The sequence below is a fragment of the Cnephaeus nilssonii genome (genome assembly GCF_951640355.1).
Source record: "Cnephaeus nilssonii genome assembly, chromosome: 2".
In the NCBI taxonomy this organism is placed as follows: domain Eukaryota; kingdom Metazoa; phylum Chordata; class Mammalia; order Chiroptera; family Vespertilionidae; genus Cnephaeus; species Cnephaeus nilssonii.
In genome coordinates this window covers 9,598,511-9,617,754 of record NC_137073.1, presented here as the reverse complement: position 1 = coordinate 9,617,754, position 19,244 = coordinate 9,598,511, and the positions used below count along the sequence as shown (strand labels likewise).

Below are 19,244 nucleotides of genomic sequence, written 5' to 3'. Positions count from 1 at the left end.
TGCTTGTGTTCAACTAATCCTTATTTTACTTAATAATGGCCCCAAAGTGATGCTGGCAATTTGGATATGCCACGGAGAAGCCATGGTGTTTCCTTCAGGTGAAAAGGCATGTACAGTGTTAAAAAACATAATTCAACCGAGTAAATTTGAAGCTGTAATTGGCTTTATTAAGCAGTTCATGAATCGGGTGTGTGTGAGTGGGGAGCATCCCAACTAGCAAATAGAAAGGTGCTCCGTGGGGCTGTGCAAACGGAAGGTTTTTATAGAAGGAAGGACATCTTTTTAGGGGGTGGTGGAGAATGGAAGGGTTACTTCTTTCTATGGGGGTAGGGGTGAGGCCCATGTGACAGATTATCTCCAGAAAATCCCATTCTGGTTGATTAATATAATGTTTCTGGGAGAGGGTGAAACTTCAGCTAGATGAGATATTAAGCCTAGGTTTGGTATCATTGACTTTAGCATGAGTGATACCATTTGGGGCCTCTGGTTTCCTCTTTGACAACAGTAGAAAGAGGGAAAAGCATATATAGGGTTCAGTACTACCTGCGGTTTCAGGCATCCACTGTAGCGTATCTCCTGTGAATCAGGGGGACTATGCACTATCTTATTTTCACTAACCTCCAACTGAAAGTCAGCATTTTCCCCAATACGGTATCTGTAGGCAATGAATCACAGTGGTTTCTGGGTCTCTGTCACCAACAGAAAATTTCATCACCTCGCAGTTGTTGCAGGTATCGATTTTCTGCCCTAGCCGGTTTGGCTCAGTGGATAGAGCATCAGCCTGCGGACTGAAGAGTCCTAAGTTCAATTCCAGTCAAGGATGCTTGCACAGGTTGAGGGCTCAATCCGTGGTGGGGGGTGTGCAGGAAGCAGCCAATCCATGATCCTCTCATCATTGATGTTTCTATCTCTCTCCCCCTATCCCTTCCTCTCTGAAATAAATAGAAACATATTAAAAAAAAAAAAAAGAATCCCAGATCTGGGAATTAAAAAAAAAAAACCACCTAAAAAAAAAGAATTAAAAACATAAATGAATAAAAAGAACCCTGGATCTGGGAACTGATAAACCCAAGTGCTACCAAGGGCCAATGGCGGCTGAAAACCAGGGCCTCCTTTTTCTTTCCTGTGTCTGAGGGAAGAATTGTCTCCCTTGCTTTTACTAGTAACTCTGCTCTAAGAAAAACTGCATTAAACACCTGACATAAATGGCAATTGACACTGGCTTCCATGTCAGAAGTAGGGAGGAAGGAGGACGTGGTGAACTGCAGGCTGGTGGCCAGCTGCTTCTGGCTGCAGCTGACCTTGTGATGTGGGAAAGTGGGCCCAGGATGGCCAGACTTCAATTTTCAAGAAAAACAAGAAGTTTGGATTTTTGCACTATTTCTAGTGTCGGCAACTGGTTAAAAAAATTAAAAACAAAATTTTAGCTACACAGAACCTGTCTGCAGGGTGCTTTTCACATGAGGCCACCACAGCTGGGGCCTCGGGTCTCAAGGGAGAAGCACTGAAGGCTGAAGACAGAACTTTGGGAGGCACGGCCACCTAAAGGGCTACCTAACGGGGAGGCAGAGTGACAGTGTGCCGGGGGTCTTGTCCAGCATCTAGAAGCGTTCAGGAATCTGGAGAAGGAGCTGCTGTAAATTATTAAAGAGTCTGGAGATGAAACATAATTTTGGAAGGCATTTTGGGGGGCCAGAGGAACTTGGCTGTAGGAACCAAGTTCTCCAGTCTCTCTGGACCCCTTGCTTTTTATTAACACAAATTGTCCTAAAGCAAGGTAGATATACATATCAAAGGCAAGGTTTGGTATACAGAATCCATTGTCAGATTGGGGGAACTGCCTACGGCTGTTCAGATGTTTGACCAGCAGGAGGCAATAACATGTAGATAGAAATGCCCTCAGCTGTCTGGCAGCAAGCAATCATTTATGCATCCTTTTCAGGTTTGGGGAAATGCCCTTAGCCATTTCCAACAGGCAATAATATGTATTTTCCAGCGCTTGCTGAAGGCTCAAGGTTCACTAACCTTTTGATGAACTACTTGCATTTATGACCTGCTGGAATTAGCTTCCGGCAACAGTGGAAAAGGTGGGCGGGCCAGTAGCAGGGATGTCCTGTAAGGAGACTTTAAAAGAAGACTTTTAAGGAGAAGTGAGAGGCCCTGTGTTATGTGACCCGGGAAAGGCCACTGAGAGATAAGCCTGGAGAAAACCTTTCCGAGGTCATGATTTGAGCCTGTTATTTCCTGCCACTCTGCCCCATTCGTGCCTTTCCTCACCCATGCCTTTCTCTTATCATTTCTTCTATCTATTACACCCTTTCCTCTCACTGCTGAGTGAACTCCTATTTATCCTGTATGGCCTGGCTTCAGTGTTACCACCTCTCTTGACACTTCTGTGCTTGCTTATCTGATGGGTGACTTGCTTTCCCTGCTGGGTTTTCAGAGTCCTTGATTCCACGTTACAGAACTTACCACATTTGATTCAAGTACCCTATGGGGTCTGTGGGTCTTGCCGACATTTCACCCACTGGCCATAAGATCCTGTGGTTCAGGGACTAGATTTTTTTTTTAAATCCTCACCTGAGGATATGTTTCCATTTATTTTTAGAGAGAGGCAGGGGGAGGGAGAGAGAGAGAGAAACATTGATATGTTGCCTCCTGTATGCACCCCAACCGGGGATCAAACCTGAAACCCAGGTATGTGCCATGACCAGGAATTGAACCCCAGACCTTTTGGGACAACACTCCAACCAACTGAGCCACCCAGCCAGGGCCAGGATCTTTTTTTTTTTTTTTTTAATGTATTTTTATTGATCTCAGAGAGGAAGGGAGAGGGAGAGAAACATCAATAATGAGAGAGAATCATTGATTGGCTGCCTCCTGCATGCCTCCTACTGGGGACCGAGCCAGCAACCCAGGCATATGGCCTTGACTGGAATTGAACCTGAGACTCTTCAGTCCGCAGGGTGAGGCTCTATCCACTGAGCCAATCCAGCTAGGGCTGGACTGGATCTTAAAAAAAAAAAAAAAATATATATATATATATATATATATATATATATATATATACACTTATTGATTTCAGATAGGAAGGGAGAGGGAGAGAGAGAAACATCAATGATGAGAATCATTGATTGGCTGCCTCCTGCTTGCTCCCCATTGGGGATTGAGCCCACAACCCAGGCATATGCCCTTGACCAGAATCAAACCCGGGACCCTTCAGTCTGCAGGCAAACCAACCAGGGCTGGGCTGGATCTTTCTTATCTTTCTCACCAGGAATGCTGCAGGCTTGGTACAATTTATGTAGTGCTCAAGTGATGTTTGTGGAAGCACAGGGGTTAAGAGCAGGAACTCTGAGCCAGGCTGCCTGGGTTGGGGATCTGGCTTTGCCACTATCTGTCTGCAGAAGGCCCAGGGCACAGCTTTTTCTTTTTGACATTTCTGTGCCTATTTGCTCATCTGTAAAGTGTAATCCTCACATCAACCTTTTATTGTGAGGAATAAGATTAAACAAGTTATACTCAAAGCACTCAGAAGAGTGCCTGACACTTGGCAAGATTTATCAAAGTGTTACCCTATTACAAATGTTATATATTTAATACTAGGGGCCCAGTGCACAAATTCGTGCACCTTGAAAGGAACTGTGGGCTGCGAGGCTGTGGTGGGCACAGGAGAAGATGGAGAAGCCCTCAGGGGCGATCAGGGCCTGCAGCTGCCGCTTTCACTCACTGAGGATGCCAAGTGATTGGGACCAGCACTGGGTGCCGACAGCAGGTGTGAGTGCTGGGCGGGACTGCAGCTCAGGGGAGCAAAGAATTTTCAGTAATCACCTGAGGCTTGCACTGATGACAGTGTCTGGCGCCCTGCCTTGGTCTGGTGACCCTGCTCACCTGCTCCACCATCCTGCCGCGGCCGATACCCGCCATGTTCTGCGCCATGCGCACCCCCTGGTGGTTAGTGCATATCTTAGCAACCGGTTGTTCAGCCGTTCGGTCTATTTGCATACTAGCCTTTTATTATATAGGATATAAATATTTCACTATTAAATGTTAGCTTTGTTATTCAATTGCTTGATTTATTTTGTACACTAGTGCATCCTCAGGTCTCAGAACAGTGCCTGGAACACTGTAGATACTTATTAAATATGTGCAGAATGAATGAATGAGTGGTAGACTTCCTTTCCCCTCACTCCAGAGTCACGCTGCCCTCCCAATCTGGGTGGGTGACAGGGTGTTCAAAGGCCATCAGAGCCTCAATCAGGGGGTTAGTAGAAGTTTGTGGGCAGGCCTAGGGAATACCTCTCAATTTTTCTCCAGGAAAACGTGTCTAACCTAAAAAGGAACTTCTGGAACCCAGGTCAAAGGTACGTTGGGAAGGAAAATCTGCATGTGTACCAGGAACAATTTCCTTTGTCTTGTTTTATTCGATACATTCAAGTCTCCTTCTCTAGGCTAGGCTGATTAGAGTGCAAGTTGCCAAGTTAATTTGAATTTCACTTTTTGTCCTCGGTCTCACAGGGAGTCAACAGGCTTCAGAACACTGCAAAGTGTCCCTGGAACCAACAAAAGGAGTGTTTTTTTCAGCCACATAGACCTGGATTTGAATCAGGCCCTCAGAGCCTTAGCTGCACTTGGACTCTGAGTCTCACTTTTCTTACCTATTAGATGGAGATACCCTTACTTTCTTCACAAGATTGTGATGGAAAATAATTAACTGTGCATTTTGAAACCACTTAAGCCCTATTCAAGTATCAGTTATTGTGGATCTTCACATTGGTTCCTTGGTAGGACTTCAGGGAAATAAACAGAGATCCCTACTCTAATCTCGATGCAAGGGTCCAGAGGGACCGGGCTTTCTCGTCCCAAGGGTAGTTGGGGGCAAAGCTGAGACAGTAGGGTGGGCGATCAGTGCTGGACCAGACTAGGATCCAGGGGTCCTGGCTAAATCTTATGCTTTCTTGCAGGTCAAAAAATTACAATCAGCCTGGCCGGTGTGAACCTATTAACCAGGAGGTCATGGTTGGATTCCAGGCTGGCACATGCCCAAATTGTGGGTTAGATCCCCAGTGTGTGAGTATGTGTGTGGAGGGGTGGGGGGGGGGGTGCAGAAGGCAGCCTATGGACGATTCTCTCTCCTCATTGATGTTTCTCTCTATCCCTCTCCCTTCTTCTCTCTCTAAAAATCAATAAAAATATTTTTAGCCCTTGCTGGTTTGGCTCAGTGGATAGAGTGTCGGCCTGTGGACTGAAGGGTCCCGGGTTTTATTACGGGCAAGGACACATGCCTGGGTTGCAGGTTCGATCACCAGTAGGGGACATGCAGGAGGCAGCCGATCAATGATTCTCTCTCATCATTGATATTTCTTTTATATATATATATATATATATATATATATATATATATATATATAATTTTTTAAAATTGATTTTTTTTTTTACAGAGAGGAAGGGAGAGGGATAGAGAGTTAGAAACATCGATGAGAGAGAAACATCAATCAGCTGCCTCCTGCACACCCCCTACTGGGGATGTGCCCACAAGCAAGGTACATGCCCTTGACCGGAATCGAACCTGGGACCGACCCTTCAGTCCGCAGGCCGACACTCTATCCACTGAGCCAAAACGGTTAGGGCTCATCATTGATATTTCTCTCTCTCTCTCCCCTCTCCCTTCCTCTCTGAAATCAATAAAGATATATTACAAAAAATAAAAATATTTTTAAAAAGTCACAATCCACAAATCCTGGTAAGGACTAAAGAAACGCAACCCCTAAAGGCGGTGAAGTGGCCCGGCCAGTGTGGCTCAGTGGTGGACCTATGAACCAGGAGGCCACCGTTAGATTCCTGGTCAGGGCACAAGCCCGGGTTGCGGGCTCAATCCCGTGTGGGGCGTGCAGAAGGCGATTCTCTCTCATCATTGATGTTTCTATCTCCCTCTCCCTTCCTCTCTGAAATCAATTAAAAATATATATATATATATGTATATATATATATATATATATATATATATATATATATGAAAGACGGTGAAGTGAAAACCGAGACGCAGGGAGAGGGTCGGAGTGTGCTGTCAGGGAGAAACCTTTGAGCAATGGGCACAGGAGCTCGCCATCCAGAGTGAAAGTAGGGCCCAGCGCAGCGCGCCAGCCGAAGGAATTTCGGTTCCGCCCGGCGACTCTCGCTTTGACTACAGTTCAGTCCACAGAAGCCCTGGCCCCTCGCCCCGCCCCCGAGGGTAATTAGACTATACCATTATGCCTTGTTAGGGGTGAAGGAAATCGTGGGCTATCCTCCAGAGCGAATCGGAGTCCTTTGTTAGAAAAAACATGATTATATATATTATTTGAAGATTCTAAGGTTCTTAGTTAATATGCTTCCCTTCTGCCTGCTCGGCCCTCTATACTTTCTGAAGTGTTAGGAGTGCGGCCATACCACCCCCTTGGCTTTCCGCATTTGGTACATTCCCCCGCGGTACGTAGGCGGGAGGCATACATAAACCTCGACGCAGGCGGCGGGGCGCTCAGTCCTCGGGGCGTCGGCGCTGTGTGGTGTGGGAGTTTTGTGGCTGTCGGCCTGTGTGCGCGTGCGCCGACATGGCCTCAAACGGTATGTAAGAGCGCGAGGCGGTGGCGGCGCGCCGACCCGGGCTCGTTTCCTCCCAGCTCGGCTTATGTTTTTCGGTGGGACCGGGGCGGTGATCCCGTGTAGGATCTGGTACCTCGGTGGCGGGAAGCAGCATAGAAGGGTGGAGGGGGAAGCCGAGGTCGCCATCTTGTTTCTCTGCTCCGATGCCTTGCGCGGGGCGGGAGGTCTTCCATTCGCAGTCCTGTTCCTTGAGGTGAGGGTTGGGAGGCGCGATTCTTGGTGACATGAAATGTGAGATACGGATGGAAATGCTCGGCCCCTGTAGCCCCTCTTCCCCCCGCTTCCCAGCCCTGCGCTCGGGCCGCTTTGTCGCAGTGCTGCATCCGGGCACTCGGTGCGCGCACGCGCTCTGCCGGCCCCTCCCCCCCATTTCGCGGCGCGAAGCCCCCTCCCGCCTCTTTTTGGCCCTTTTTGTCGCGAGACCCTCTCGGCTAAAGACTGCGCGGTGCCCGTCCCGCATGGCCCTCGGGCCCCCCCACCCTCCCACGGGTCCCTCGGGAAGGGGCGGGACCACCCCACTCCCTCTTGGGTTGCCACGCGGCGCGGGGCCGAGGTTCGGGATCCCGGGCCGCGTGCCCGCCTAACGGTTGGCGGGTGGTGGTGGTTCCTGAGGGTCGTCCTACGGACCTGGGGACCGGGTCCGAGCGTGTTCCCGCCCAAATTCCCTCTTTCTGAGGTGGGAACGGAAAGGAGCGACCGCCCCAGGCCACACCCTCTCCCGGTCCTTGTGCCCTTTCCTGCGGGGGAAGCGCCTCGTGTACTGTGCGGAGGAGAGGAGTTGATCCGGCCGGTGCGCCTTCATACCGGCGTCTTAAAAGCGCTTTCACTACTTCTGGTTCCCCGATCCCCCCTCAGCTGCGGGGAAGGCAGGGCGATGAGAAAGCGGATTCAGTTGGAGCCACGGGGCTGGGGACTTGGGTACCAATGGTCTTGTCTCCCGAGGCGAGCACTTGGTGATGGTCTCTGTCATGTGGGGTCAGAGTTCTCTTGGTCACCTGTCTTTGCATTAAAAGTCCACTTGCTAGTCTACAAAATTTGCGAAGGGCGGATGGCCTCTTTGGAGACATGCTTGTTCTTTTAGTTTTGTTCTTTGGTTGAGAGAGTGGCCACATCCCGAACACTGGTGCCGCCTGCTTCCAGCTGTAATTAAAACCCACCCCACTTACACAGCCCCGACTTCAGCCTAACTCTTGGTGATCCCTTCCTCCTGGAGTGGGCATGGAAAGGAGATGTGTGTAGATTTGTGCGGTTCCTGAGGCCAGTTGAATTTGTGGAAGATTGTGGCTGTCCACCAAGACTCTCGGTATTTCCATCCAAAAAGGTCTCTAGAAATTGGCTTTTTCTTTATTGTGTTCTGCTTTCTTAGGGATGGCTGACAGTGATGTAATTGTGTTTTTCTTTTGCAGACTATACCCAGCAAGCAACCCAAAGGTGAGTGTCATCTCTGGGCTTCCAAAGTTTGCAGAGGGCAGGAGTTGCTGTTTTCCTGATTGCTGATTTTTTTTTTTCCTTCCCCACCCCCCTCTCCAGCTATGGGGCCTACCCCACCCAGCCTGGGCAGGGTTATTCCCAGCAGAGCAACCAGCCCTATGGACAGCAGAGTTACGGTGGCTACAGCCAGTCTGGGGACACTTCAGGCTATGGCCAGAGCACCTATGGTTCTTACGGGCAGACCCAGAACAGTGAGTCCTTTTAAGTGGGTCACCCGCCTCTTCCTACTCGTTCTGAATGTTGCTTTTCTTAACCCCTAAGCAGTGCTGAAATGCTGAAACTGTCCCGTGTTTCTTTTCCCTTATCCAACCCTTCTGACTCTCGAGTCTTGAGTCCTTTCAAACAAAAATGCTTACTGGTTTGTAATTCTGTTTTGTTTTCTTTTTTTACTTTCTATTTATACTGCACTTTTCCCTATTTCACCTCAGCATGAAAGTGAAATGTGTGGGGGAAGTATTCACTAAAGGGGAGAAAGTTTTAGGCTTTTAATACTTATAGGGAGAAAGTGATTTGCCTTGAAGATGTTTGAAGTTAGACTATTAAATGTCATATGCTACAATGAGAGGTGGGATTTCCCCTGAAGTATAAATAATATGGGTTGTAGTGCAAACACATGAGCAGGTTGAAATGATGTTAATGAATAGGGGTATCGGGCTGTGGTTAGTGGTGGTTCTGGAGACTGGCTTGGGGATGGGTGGGATGAGATTGGAACTCTGAAGTTGCTAGAAGTTGGAACATTAGCCTTAAGGTAGAAGAGAAGGGTAACATCTTTGACTATGATTTGCACAATTTCTCAGTAGCTTCTAAGAGGCTGACTTTTTTTTTAAAAATATATTTTATTGATTTTTTATAGAGAGGAAGGAAGAGGGATAGAGAGCTAGAAACATCGATGAGAGAGAAACATCGATCAGCTGCCTCCTGCACACCCCCTACTGGGGATGTGCCCACCACCAAGGTACATGCCCTTGACCGGAATCGAACCTGGGACCCTTCAGTCCGCAGGCCGACGCTCTATCCACTGAGCCAAACCGGTTAGGGCTAAGAGGCTGACTTTTAAAATAAGATAGCATTAGGTAATATGTAAGGTTTTTCCCCATCATTCTTTGCCTTTTCTTTTTCCTCTTAGCTTGTGTGACTTCCTTTCTCTTTTCCTTGTAGCAGGCTATGGCACCCAGTCAGCTCCCCAGGGATATGGCTCAACCGGTGGCTATGGCGGTGGCCAGAGTTCTCAGTCGTCTTATGGGCAGCAGTCCTACCCTGGCTATGGCCAGCAGCCAGCTCCTAGCAGCACCTCGGGAAGGTAAGAAGTTGTGGAGAGGGGTGAATTGATAAGGAATGATGTGACCCCAATAGGAGTAGTGGGGAGAGTGTCTTTGTTGGATTTAGAGAATGGGGATGTACAAAAGGGAAAGGAAGTAGTGGACATGTTGGCATTATAATTCTGTCTTTTTCCTTTTCCTTAGTTACGGTAGCAGTTCTCAGAGCAGCAACTATGGGCAGCCCCCGAGTGGGGGCTATGGTCAGCAGTCTGGCTATGGTGGACAGCAGCCTAGCTATGGACAGCAGCAAAGCTCCTATAATCCTCCTCAGGGCTATGGACAGCAGAACCAGTACAACAGTAGCAGTGGAGGTGGCGGAGGGGGTGGAGGAGGTGAGAAGGTGTCTTCAGTTTTGTCTCATATCTGTTTTCTATAAAGATTGATATTCTGCCTGGTCCTTTCCCTAAAAGGGTTCTTAAAAGTCTTGATTTCTTATTTCCTGTCTCTTTCTTTTTTTAAGTATGTTTTTATTGATTACAGAGAAGGAGGGAGAGGGAGAAAGAGAGAAACATCAATGAGAGAATCATTGATCGGCTGCTTCCTCACACCCTCAACTGGGGATTGATCCCACAACCTGGGCATGTGCCCTGACCGGGAATGGAACTATGACCTCCTGGTTCATAGGTTGATGCTCAACCACTGAGCTACACCGGCCGGGCTGTCTCTTTATTTCTAGTCACTTATTCCCTGGTTGGTTGAACTGTTTTATGTCATTTCACAGTGTGTGTGTTTTTTTTCCTCTTAAGGTATCTTTTCTTTCTGACAGGTAACTATGGCCAAGATCAGTCCTCCATGAGTGGTGGCGGCGGTTATGGCAATCAGGACCAAAGTGGTGGTGGTGGCGGTGGCTACGGGGGAGGCCAGCAGGACCGTGGGGGACGAGGCCGGGGCGGTGGCGGTGGTTACAACCGCAGCAGTGGTGGCTATGAACCCAGAGGTCGTGGAGGTGGCCGTGGAGGCAGAGGCGGCATGGGGTAGGTGTCTTGTGAGCCAGGGAGTAACATCACGGGGGGGTGTGGTGGGTTGCATGAATTCAGTACCTTAGAGCATGGTTAGTCTTATAGGGATTTGTCATGGCTTTGATATAGGGGGGCATAGACTGTTTATTCCTCCATCCCATTTTTGTGAGAGCTTGGGAGCCTGAACACCCACACCTGAGTATTGACACATTTCCAAAGGAAAAGGAAAAACATGGGTGTGTATGGATTGGAGTCATTGATATCCTAGGCAGGAAACATGGAAGTAAAGGCTTCTTTCTCTGCAAGGGAAACCGATGATCCCACTCCTGGTAATAGGGAAACTTGTTACTTGTGTTCCCATGTGTCCTTTAAGGGAGTTGTTAACGGTGAATCTGACTTCAGCTTCTAGGATTTGACTACTCTCCCCATATTCTGTAGTCATTTGAATCCACGAGCTTTATTTGCAGTAATTTGACTGACAGTGATGATTTTGTTTCTGACTTGCTTTGTGGGGCTATTGAAGTGTGCAGACCATTTGGACAAAACACACTGGACAGTTGTATCCCACATATTTGCTCCACTGTCCCCCTCCCCCTGGTTACCTGTCCAACTGGACCTTCCCTTCCCGCTGTAGTTGATTTGAAGTAAAACCTTCGATTTGATGTTAAGCATGCGTCAAATCTGTTGGTAAATATTATTAGAAGGACCATACTCTTGTCTCCCTTGAAAAGGGGAGGGATGTCATCAGTGTGTTACTCTTTTTTTTTAAAGTAGGGTTTTAAAGTGAAAGTTTATATATGGTAAGTATTCAGAGGGTGGGTGGGGGCAATCTCAAAAACCGTACAGAAATGAGGAAAACTATTGTGTGCGTGTGTTTAATGCAAAACTTTAAAAAGAAAAAACAACTGTTATGTGACTGTTAACTTGCTCTGCATTTTATGTGCCACAGGTATGAAAGGTGACATTGCAAAATACTCCGCTCTTCTCGCAGTGTAGAAGGGGTGACCCCGGTGGTTGGGGGAAATAAACGGCTCAGTAGTTAGGATAGGGTTTAGTTAGCTAAGTTTGTCTCGCTTTAAGGGGAAATTGCCTTTGGTTTTGACTTATTATGGAATGGGGTTGGGTCTGCTTGCTGCTTTCAAAGCAAAAACCACAAAAATGTGTTCAGGGCTACCCCAGCCTGGTGTGAAATGTCTTCTGGGTAAATTGGGGGTAGGGTTTTTAAACCAACTATTGGGTTGTCAACCACTTGCGTGCAACAAGAGGAAAAAACATCTGCTACGTCGGAAGACCAACCAAGGAAAATGGGTCATTTTTTTTCCAGAGGAAATAGATATATAACCTTTTAAAGCAAAATTCTTAAAAAAAACTGTGTCTAAGAAATTTGCACACATGTGTGTGACATGCTCAAAGGTCAGACAAGGGGTGGTCAGGAAGAGGAATGTATTTTAGTAGCCACTTGTATCTTTTTCCCAAAACACAATACCCTTGTTTGGGGAATACTAAAACAAAAACACACACAAAAAAAAACGCCCGTTTGTAGCTGTTGGAAGCTTCATGTCCTTTCTTCTAACTTGTCTTCTCCAGCGGAAGTGATCGTGGTGGCTTCAATAAATTTGGTGGTAAGTGAACAGAGTTTCCAAAATTCCCAACTCTCCCAGCAATGCTTTGTCTGATTGTTCATTTGCCAGATGTCTTAGCGTGTTTTAAGTGTCAAAGGTTTTGAAGTGTCCAGAACCACCTCCAGAAAGGGGTGGGGTAGAATGCCACCTGCTGCCAGATGTGTGCTAACGATGCAGGCAGGGGTAAGACTCAGCAGTCGTCTTTCACCAAATTGGTTTGACTCCGGTCAATAGGTGTTTAATGAGTGTTGCCACACCTGGTACTTATGACCATGGCATTATGAAAAACTGGAGAGTGTGCTGGAACACGAACAAACTTGGCTCTAGGGTCCTTTTTGATAATTGTGTTCAGGGTGTGTGTGTGTGTGTGTATGTATGTATGTATGTATGTATTTGTATGTGTATGTGTAAAAGTGTAACAACCTCTAAGTGTTTTAATTCTGGAAGAGGGATGTGAAATACTGCCCTGAGAATGGTGAAGTTGGTATATACAGTATTTATATATTAAATACTGAATGGTGTCAATTCAATTCTACATATATGTATTTAAACAACTCAGATGGGCAAATAGAAACTAGCTGTGGAAAGGAAGGTGTGGACCACAAGAAAGGTTGGGAGCATGTGTGGCTCATGGGAAATAACAGCACAAACTGAATTCATGAAAAATGGCAAATTTGAGAAGTCTGCCAGTAAGCTGGAACTTTTCTGGTTTGGTTAACAAAAGGTTTCTTGATTTGTCTCACCATTTAAAACCAAAGGCCCGGGTTCATGATTTTGGTGTCATTGAATGTGGGTACAGTGTGTATATATGGTGAATTCAGAGAAACTTTGGTCAAAGGTGGTCTCTGGAAAAAAATAGGCTGCATTATGGAAATAAAGCTATTATATATGTTTTTAATTTTTTAAATTTTCATATGTGGTTTTGGGGAAACAACATGGTTTTAAGAATGGTTTCTAAAGAAGAAATTAAAAATTGTTCCACAAGGGATAAGTGTCTTTGGTGTTAAAAGTATGGAGAAACTGGATGGATGCATATCACATTGCTGGTGGTGAGCCCGTTTCTCTCGGGGGTGAGAGAACAGGGCCAAGTTATGAGTTGGTTTGTTAACTTCAATGAGTTTCCCTCTTGGCCCCCCACCTCCCCCCAATCTGTGCTGAGGACATTTCCCAGCCTGAGCTGGGGGAGGCAGCATTTTCTGAAGTGCGGAGTTGTCCCTGTGGGGACTCGAGTTACACACAGATCTTAAGAAAAGGGGCCTGTGTCTTCTTCCCCAGCCATGCCTAGGGTTTTCTCTGGGGTTTGGAGTGAGACTGTGAGCACTTAACTGATACTTTGCGAGTTTGGATTTGGTTTTAAGTTTTTGCCTTGTCAGTCTTTACCTGTTGACTAACGACTCCTTTTTCCTTGTTTTTTTCTTTCCCCCCATGTTACTTAAGGCCCTCGGGACCAAGGATCTCGTCATGACTCTGGTGAGTCCACAGGTGGCTAACATGGGACCTTTTCTGGATGTTTTTTGAGAAAGAGCAGGATAGAGAAGGAAAAAGGAAAGGGAAGGAGGGAGTTTAGGTGTAGCTGTAGTTAGTGATTTATAAACAAACATGTATCAGAAATAACTGATGTAGTTTACTCCACCAGCAATTTAGTAGGTCTGGGAGGAGCCCAATAAATAGTCTTGCATTTCTAACAAGTCTCAAGAGTGCTGATACATCTGTATGGTCCATGCACCAGAACTGCTGGTTTAAAGTATAGGTTTTTAAGATGTGAATCATGACCAAATTAGTAACCACAAAAGACTCATACAGGGAAGCATTTAGTGTATCTTTGTTTTGATGATGCTTGTACTGGATTTTAGTATAAAATAGGTTTCTTACCTTGAGGTCTTCAATTAAGAGTTTTACAAACACTGGTGTACTTAATTGTGTGATCATTGGCAGTTAATTTGAGCCCTGGTTTCTGTAATGGGTATTAACGTGTGAAAGGATAGTTGTAGAACTAATTTTAAATTTGTGAAATGGGTACCATATAGACATTCAAATAATAAAAAATAGAGATGTGTTTTTTTTTTTTTTTTGTCTGTTGTAAACCACATTATATTGGTTATTTTAGAATTTTTTTCCTTTGAAAGTTTAGTATCAGGTATTAGGTGAAGAGTCACTGACTCATTTTATCTTTGCTTGTTTTCTAATTCATGTTTTCTTCTGCATTACACAAACAGAACAGGATAATTCAGACAACAACACTATCTTCGTGCAAGGACTGGGCGAGAATGTTACAATTGAGTCTGTGGCTGATTATTTCAAGCAGATTGGTATTATTAAGGTACTTGTGGAGCAGGGTGGGTGCTTTCTATCTGTTTCAGACTTTTGGATTTCACACATTAGTAAAAATAAATGTCTTAATGGTTATAAACTTAATTTGATGAGGAAGGAGCATTTGCTGTTGCTATTTTCTAAAAGAAAAAACACAAAGACAATTGATAAAGGACTATCCTAGACTTTTGAATTTGTAAGGTACAACCATTAGTTTTATCTTTTTAACTAGAGGCCCAGTGCATGAATTCGTGCATCAGTGGGATCCCTCAGCCTGGCCTGTGGTATCGATCCGAAACCTGCTCTCGGACATCCCCCAAGGGATCCCGGATTGCAAGAGGGTACAGGCCAGATTGAGGGACCCCACCGGTACATGTCGGGGCCGGGGAGAGATGCGGGAGGTTGGCCAGCTGGGGAGGGACTGCAGGAGGGCTCCAGGGCGTGTCTGGCTGGTCTTGCTCAGTCCCGATTAGCTAGATCCCAGCAGCAAGATAACCTACCAGTCAGAGCATCTGCCCCCTGGTGGTCAGTGCATGTCATTCCAAGCGGTTGAGCGGCCTTAGCATATCATTAGCATATTATGCTTTGATGGGTTGTCCATTCAGACACTTAGCATACATATTAGGCTTTTATTATATAGGATATGATGTGAGAGACCATGGGAGCCATTGATTTTCATTCAAATTACATGTGAGATGGGAACTAGTAACTGGGAAGAGAGGAGCTGATGTATGGTTACGATGAACCTCAGGTTCTGGAGGAGGAAGTTAGAAGGTGGGTAGAACTATTATGTCCTGTAAGCCTAATGTTATGTTGCCTTTTTCAGACAAATAAGAAAACAGGACAACCCATGATTAATCTGTACACAGACAGGGAAACGGGCAAGCTGAAGGGAGAGGCAACGGTATCATTTGATGACCCACCTTCTGCTAAAGCAGCTATTGACTGGTTTGATGGTATGTATGAGGAGGCTGGTGTCAGGTGGGGAGATCCGGGCAAGCAAGCCTTGGGAAACTGACTACATTTTGAGGGTTTCTTTGAGTCTTTCAACACTTGCTCTATGTGCTACTTCAAGTAGTCTTTATTTTTGCTTATATCTCTAGATTATAAACCTTTTCAGGAAGGCAGAGTCTTACCTTGTTGAGTGTATCTAGTGTTCTTTTCCAAGCATGTCAAATGAGGCATCTGTTTTAGACATGCTTGTTTTAGACCCATGGGTCATAATAAAAAGCCTCCCCCTTTTTTTTGGAATATGTTTTTACTGATTTTACAGAGAGGAAGGGAGAGTGATAGAGAAAATCATTGATTGGCTGCTTCCTGCACACCCCCTTTTGGGGATCAAGCCCACAACCCGGCATGTGTACTGCCTGGGGAATCGAACTGTGACCTGGTTCATTGGTTCGAAGCTCAACCATTTAGCCACACCAGTCAGGCAAAAGCCTCCTTTTTATACCTTCTTTATTTCTTTAGGTAAAGAATTCTCTGGGAATCCTATCAAGGTTTCATTTGCTACTCGGCGTGCAGATTTCAATCGAGGTGGTGGCAATGGTCGTGGAGGCCGAGGGCGAGGAGGTGAGGAGCTGTTTCCTGATGTTAGTGTAAAGAGGTGATGGGAAGAGGGGGGAGCATTGTGAGGGCTTGCGTGGAAAAGAAGGTTAGGTTAACTAACCATGGAAAGGGGCTGGACCCATATTTGTATCTACACTAGGACCCATGGGCCGTGGAGGCTATGGAGGTGGTGGCAGTGGTGGCGGTGGCCGAGGAGGATTCCCAAGTGGAGGTGGTGGCGGTGGAGGACAGCAGCGAGCTGGGGACTGGAAGTGTCCTAATCCGTGAGTGAAACTTTTTTCTCAGTCTTACATGTGTGCCCTTTGATGTTATGGTAGAGTTGTGTGTTTTCCAAACTAGTCAAGTCAAGGCTGCAGTGGCCAAGAGCTTACCTCCTCGGTAAGGTAACTAGTGGGAAAGGTATTGGACTGGGTTCACTAATTTGCAGTTTTTGTTCCTGTCTTTGAGAAGCAAGCCTTCTTACCTTTCTTGAGGCCTGAGGGCTCAATTTTCTCTCTGTAAGGTCACTGGAGTCTGAGTCTATTTCTAATTCTAGGTCTTGCCCTACTCTCCACCCCTACAAGTTAATTTTTACTTTTCCTCAGTACATGCGAGAACATGAACTTCTCTTGGAGGAATGAATGCAACCAGTGTAAGGCCCCTAAACCAGATGGCCCAGGAGGGGGACCAGGAGGCTCTCATATGGGTAAGGAAAAGGCAGAGCTGGTAATAAGAATTTGGGATCAAAAAGCCCTTAATTTTTGGGGGGTGGGGGTGGGCTAGAAAGGGTCAGTGGGGGAGAAAAGGGAGGCATATGTAATACTTTTGACAATATTTAATTTTTTAAAAAGCCCTTAATCTTAAGCAGAGAGGTTAGAGGGAAGGTAAGGGGGGATTTTGGGATATGATATATCATATTTCTTTTGTCCTAGGGGGTAGCTATGGAGATGATCGTCGTGGAGGCAGAGGAGGCTATGATCGGGGCGGCTACCGAGGCCGAGGCGGGGACCGTGGGGGCTTCCGAGGGGGCCGGGGTGGTGGGGACAGAGGTGGCTTTGGCCCTGGCAAGATGGACTCCAGGTAAGACTAAATTGAAATAAAAGTAATTGAACAGGTCATGGGGTTGCAAGTTTTTTAAAAAATATATATATTTTATTGATTTCAGAGAGGAAGGGAGAGGGAGAGAGAGAGAAACATCAACGCCCCCTACTGGGGATTGAGCCTTGTAATGCAGACATGTGCCCTTGACTGGAATCAAATCTGGGACCCTTCAGTCTGCAGGCATACGCTCTATCCACTGAGCCAAACCAGCTAGGGTGGGATTGCAAGGTTTTGTTGAGAAAGTTGTTTCATTTTGAAGGTTAGATTGTTAAACTGAGATTGTGACCATAGGGGGGAAGGAATGAAGGAAGGAGGGGATGAAAGTTATCTCTGGAAACTAATCTGTATACTCAATACTTAGATTTCTTGGGCTAGGATTTTGGGGGTGGGATGAAAGGTTGGTAACTCAGACCTTAATGGATACTCTTTTTTGCAGGGGTGACCACAGACAGGATCGCAGGGAGAGGCCATATTAGCCTGCCTCCTGAAGTTCTGGAACAGCTTTTCTTCTATACCCAGTGTGACCCTCGTTGTTTTGTAACTTTCCAACTCCTGACCCACCCATGGGTTTTTGTGTCGGACTATGTAATTGTAACCATATATCTGGTTCCCATTAAAAACCATCGTTTTAGTTAAATTTTCTATCTCTACCCCCTCTTCAGAGGATTGATGTCCAGGTCAGGAATGTGGGGTGTTTTCCTCTCTCAGATAATCCTGCCCAGCAGGAACTGGAATAAAGTGTTTGATACTTGGTCCTGGGGAGAAAAAGTCAAGTGGTCTCCTTAAAAATAGAGATTAAACTCATCACAAAGTTGGGTGTATGAATGGGGTAAATGAACATGTGATGTCATGAGTGTTGCCCCAAATATGCCCAACTCTGTGAACAACTCTTAGCACATTTATTTACATGCTGGTCTTGGTGCATTTACTGTTTACAGCAGTCTTACCCTCTTTAAGGACTCGGGTCTTTTTACACTTTTTAAAATGGGCTCAAATCAGAATTGCCTTTAGGGGCAGTATTCAAATTTGACCACCATGGGAGGCAGTGCAATCAGGTCTTTTGTACAAAGGAGAGTAACTGAGCACCTCACTGCAGGGGTTGTGTGGCCTCACTATAGACAGAAAAAGTATATGGGGTATATGACTGAGAATCAGAATGATTGAGCCCTAGTGTTCTGACTTCATTTTCAGTCTGAAGCCATTTTTCTGAAGGGAACAAACTCAAATGTTCATTTGCTTAGAGGATTCTAAATTTGAGGGAAGAGGTTTGTGGAAGGTTGAGAGTGGGCCGGGATCATGCACCTATGACTTAATGTATCAAAGGAACTTTTATTTCAGGCACCTGGGTGCAGGTGGGCTGAGTCCAAAAAAGGAATCCGCAGTGACTGAAGGGGGAGGCAGGGTTTTATTAACTTACTCTAGAGGACAAGTGCATGAATTTGTGCATGGGTGGGGTCCCTCAGCCTGGCTGGCGATTGGGCTGTCTTGCTGAGGTGAGGTGGGGAGGGGACCTCTGGATGTTGGCTGTGGGAATGCACTGACCACCAGGGGGCAGCTCCTGTGTTGAGTGTCTGCCCCCTAGTGGTCAGTGTGCATCATGGCGACTGGTCCTTGAGTCACTAAGGCTTTTATATACTAGTCTATAGGTATATATAGAATGCTGCTGGCTGCAAACAGTTATGATATAAGGGTCCGGTCCATCCTTGGTTCCTCCCAGCGCCAGATGTCTAGTGGTTATCTAGGCTATGCTGAGCTCAAGGCTGCAAGCTTTCTGCAAGATAACTGCTAAGCACAATAAGTTTCCTCTGCCCTGTTTTATTCTGTTTGGGAATGAAGAGATGGTAACAAGGGGAAAGGTTAGCTGGGAAAGGAAGTTTAGAGGCATTACATTTCAAGGTGCACCCCTAGTTTTCCTAAAGATGGGGCTTGGATAGATGTAGGGAGGCAGTGGTCTACCTGGCTCTCACATCCTGCCTGTACCCAGAAGGCTGAGGTCATTGCTATTATGAGATATTAGGCTTGTATGAGCTTTAATGATTGTGGGTGGTAGGTCCTCCCTTTCAACATGGTGGTGGAGATGGGAAAAGTGTGGAACCAATGAGTTTGAAATCTCAGAACAGTGCCCCTCAAACTTGAGTGCCTTTCCTGACCCTCAGAGACCCCACTTTCCCCCCCAATTCTCAAATTGAGAAAACTTGGCTGTACCTGCAATCAATTGTTGAGCATGCATTTTAGTTACATAGAACTGAAAA

General features: G+C 46.2%; 1 protein-coding gene across 2 annotated transcripts; it reads left to right on the top strand.

Moving 5' to 3' along the window:
* The first annotated feature begins 6,503 nt into the window (after positions 1 to 6,503).
* FUS (FUS RNA binding protein) lies at positions 6,504 to 17,629 on the top strand. Of its 2 annotated transcripts, none has more exons than XM_079790233.1 (15): positions 6,504 to 6,603; positions 8,049 to 8,073; positions 8,173 to 8,324; positions 9,295 to 9,433; positions 9,597 to 9,784; positions 10,219 to 10,426; positions 11,999 to 12,033; positions 13,471 to 13,503; positions 14,250 to 14,353; positions 15,170 to 15,299; positions 15,814 to 15,915; positions 16,052 to 16,175; positions 16,497 to 16,597; positions 16,824 to 16,971; positions 17,429 to 17,629. In XM_079790233.1, exons 1-15 carry the CDS (start codon positions 6,591 to 6,593, stop codon positions 17,466 to 17,468), a joined length of 1,542 nt encoding a protein of 513 aa, XP_079646359.1. In that variant the 5' UTR covers positions 6,504 to 6,590; the 3' UTR covers positions 17,469 to 17,629. The 2 variants fall into 2 exon arrangements, with proteins under 2 accessions (XP_079646359.1, XP_079646358.1); XM_079790232.1 differs by having other exon boundaries at positions 9,292 to 9,433.
* Positions 17,630 to 19,244: the final 1,615 nt, after the last annotated feature.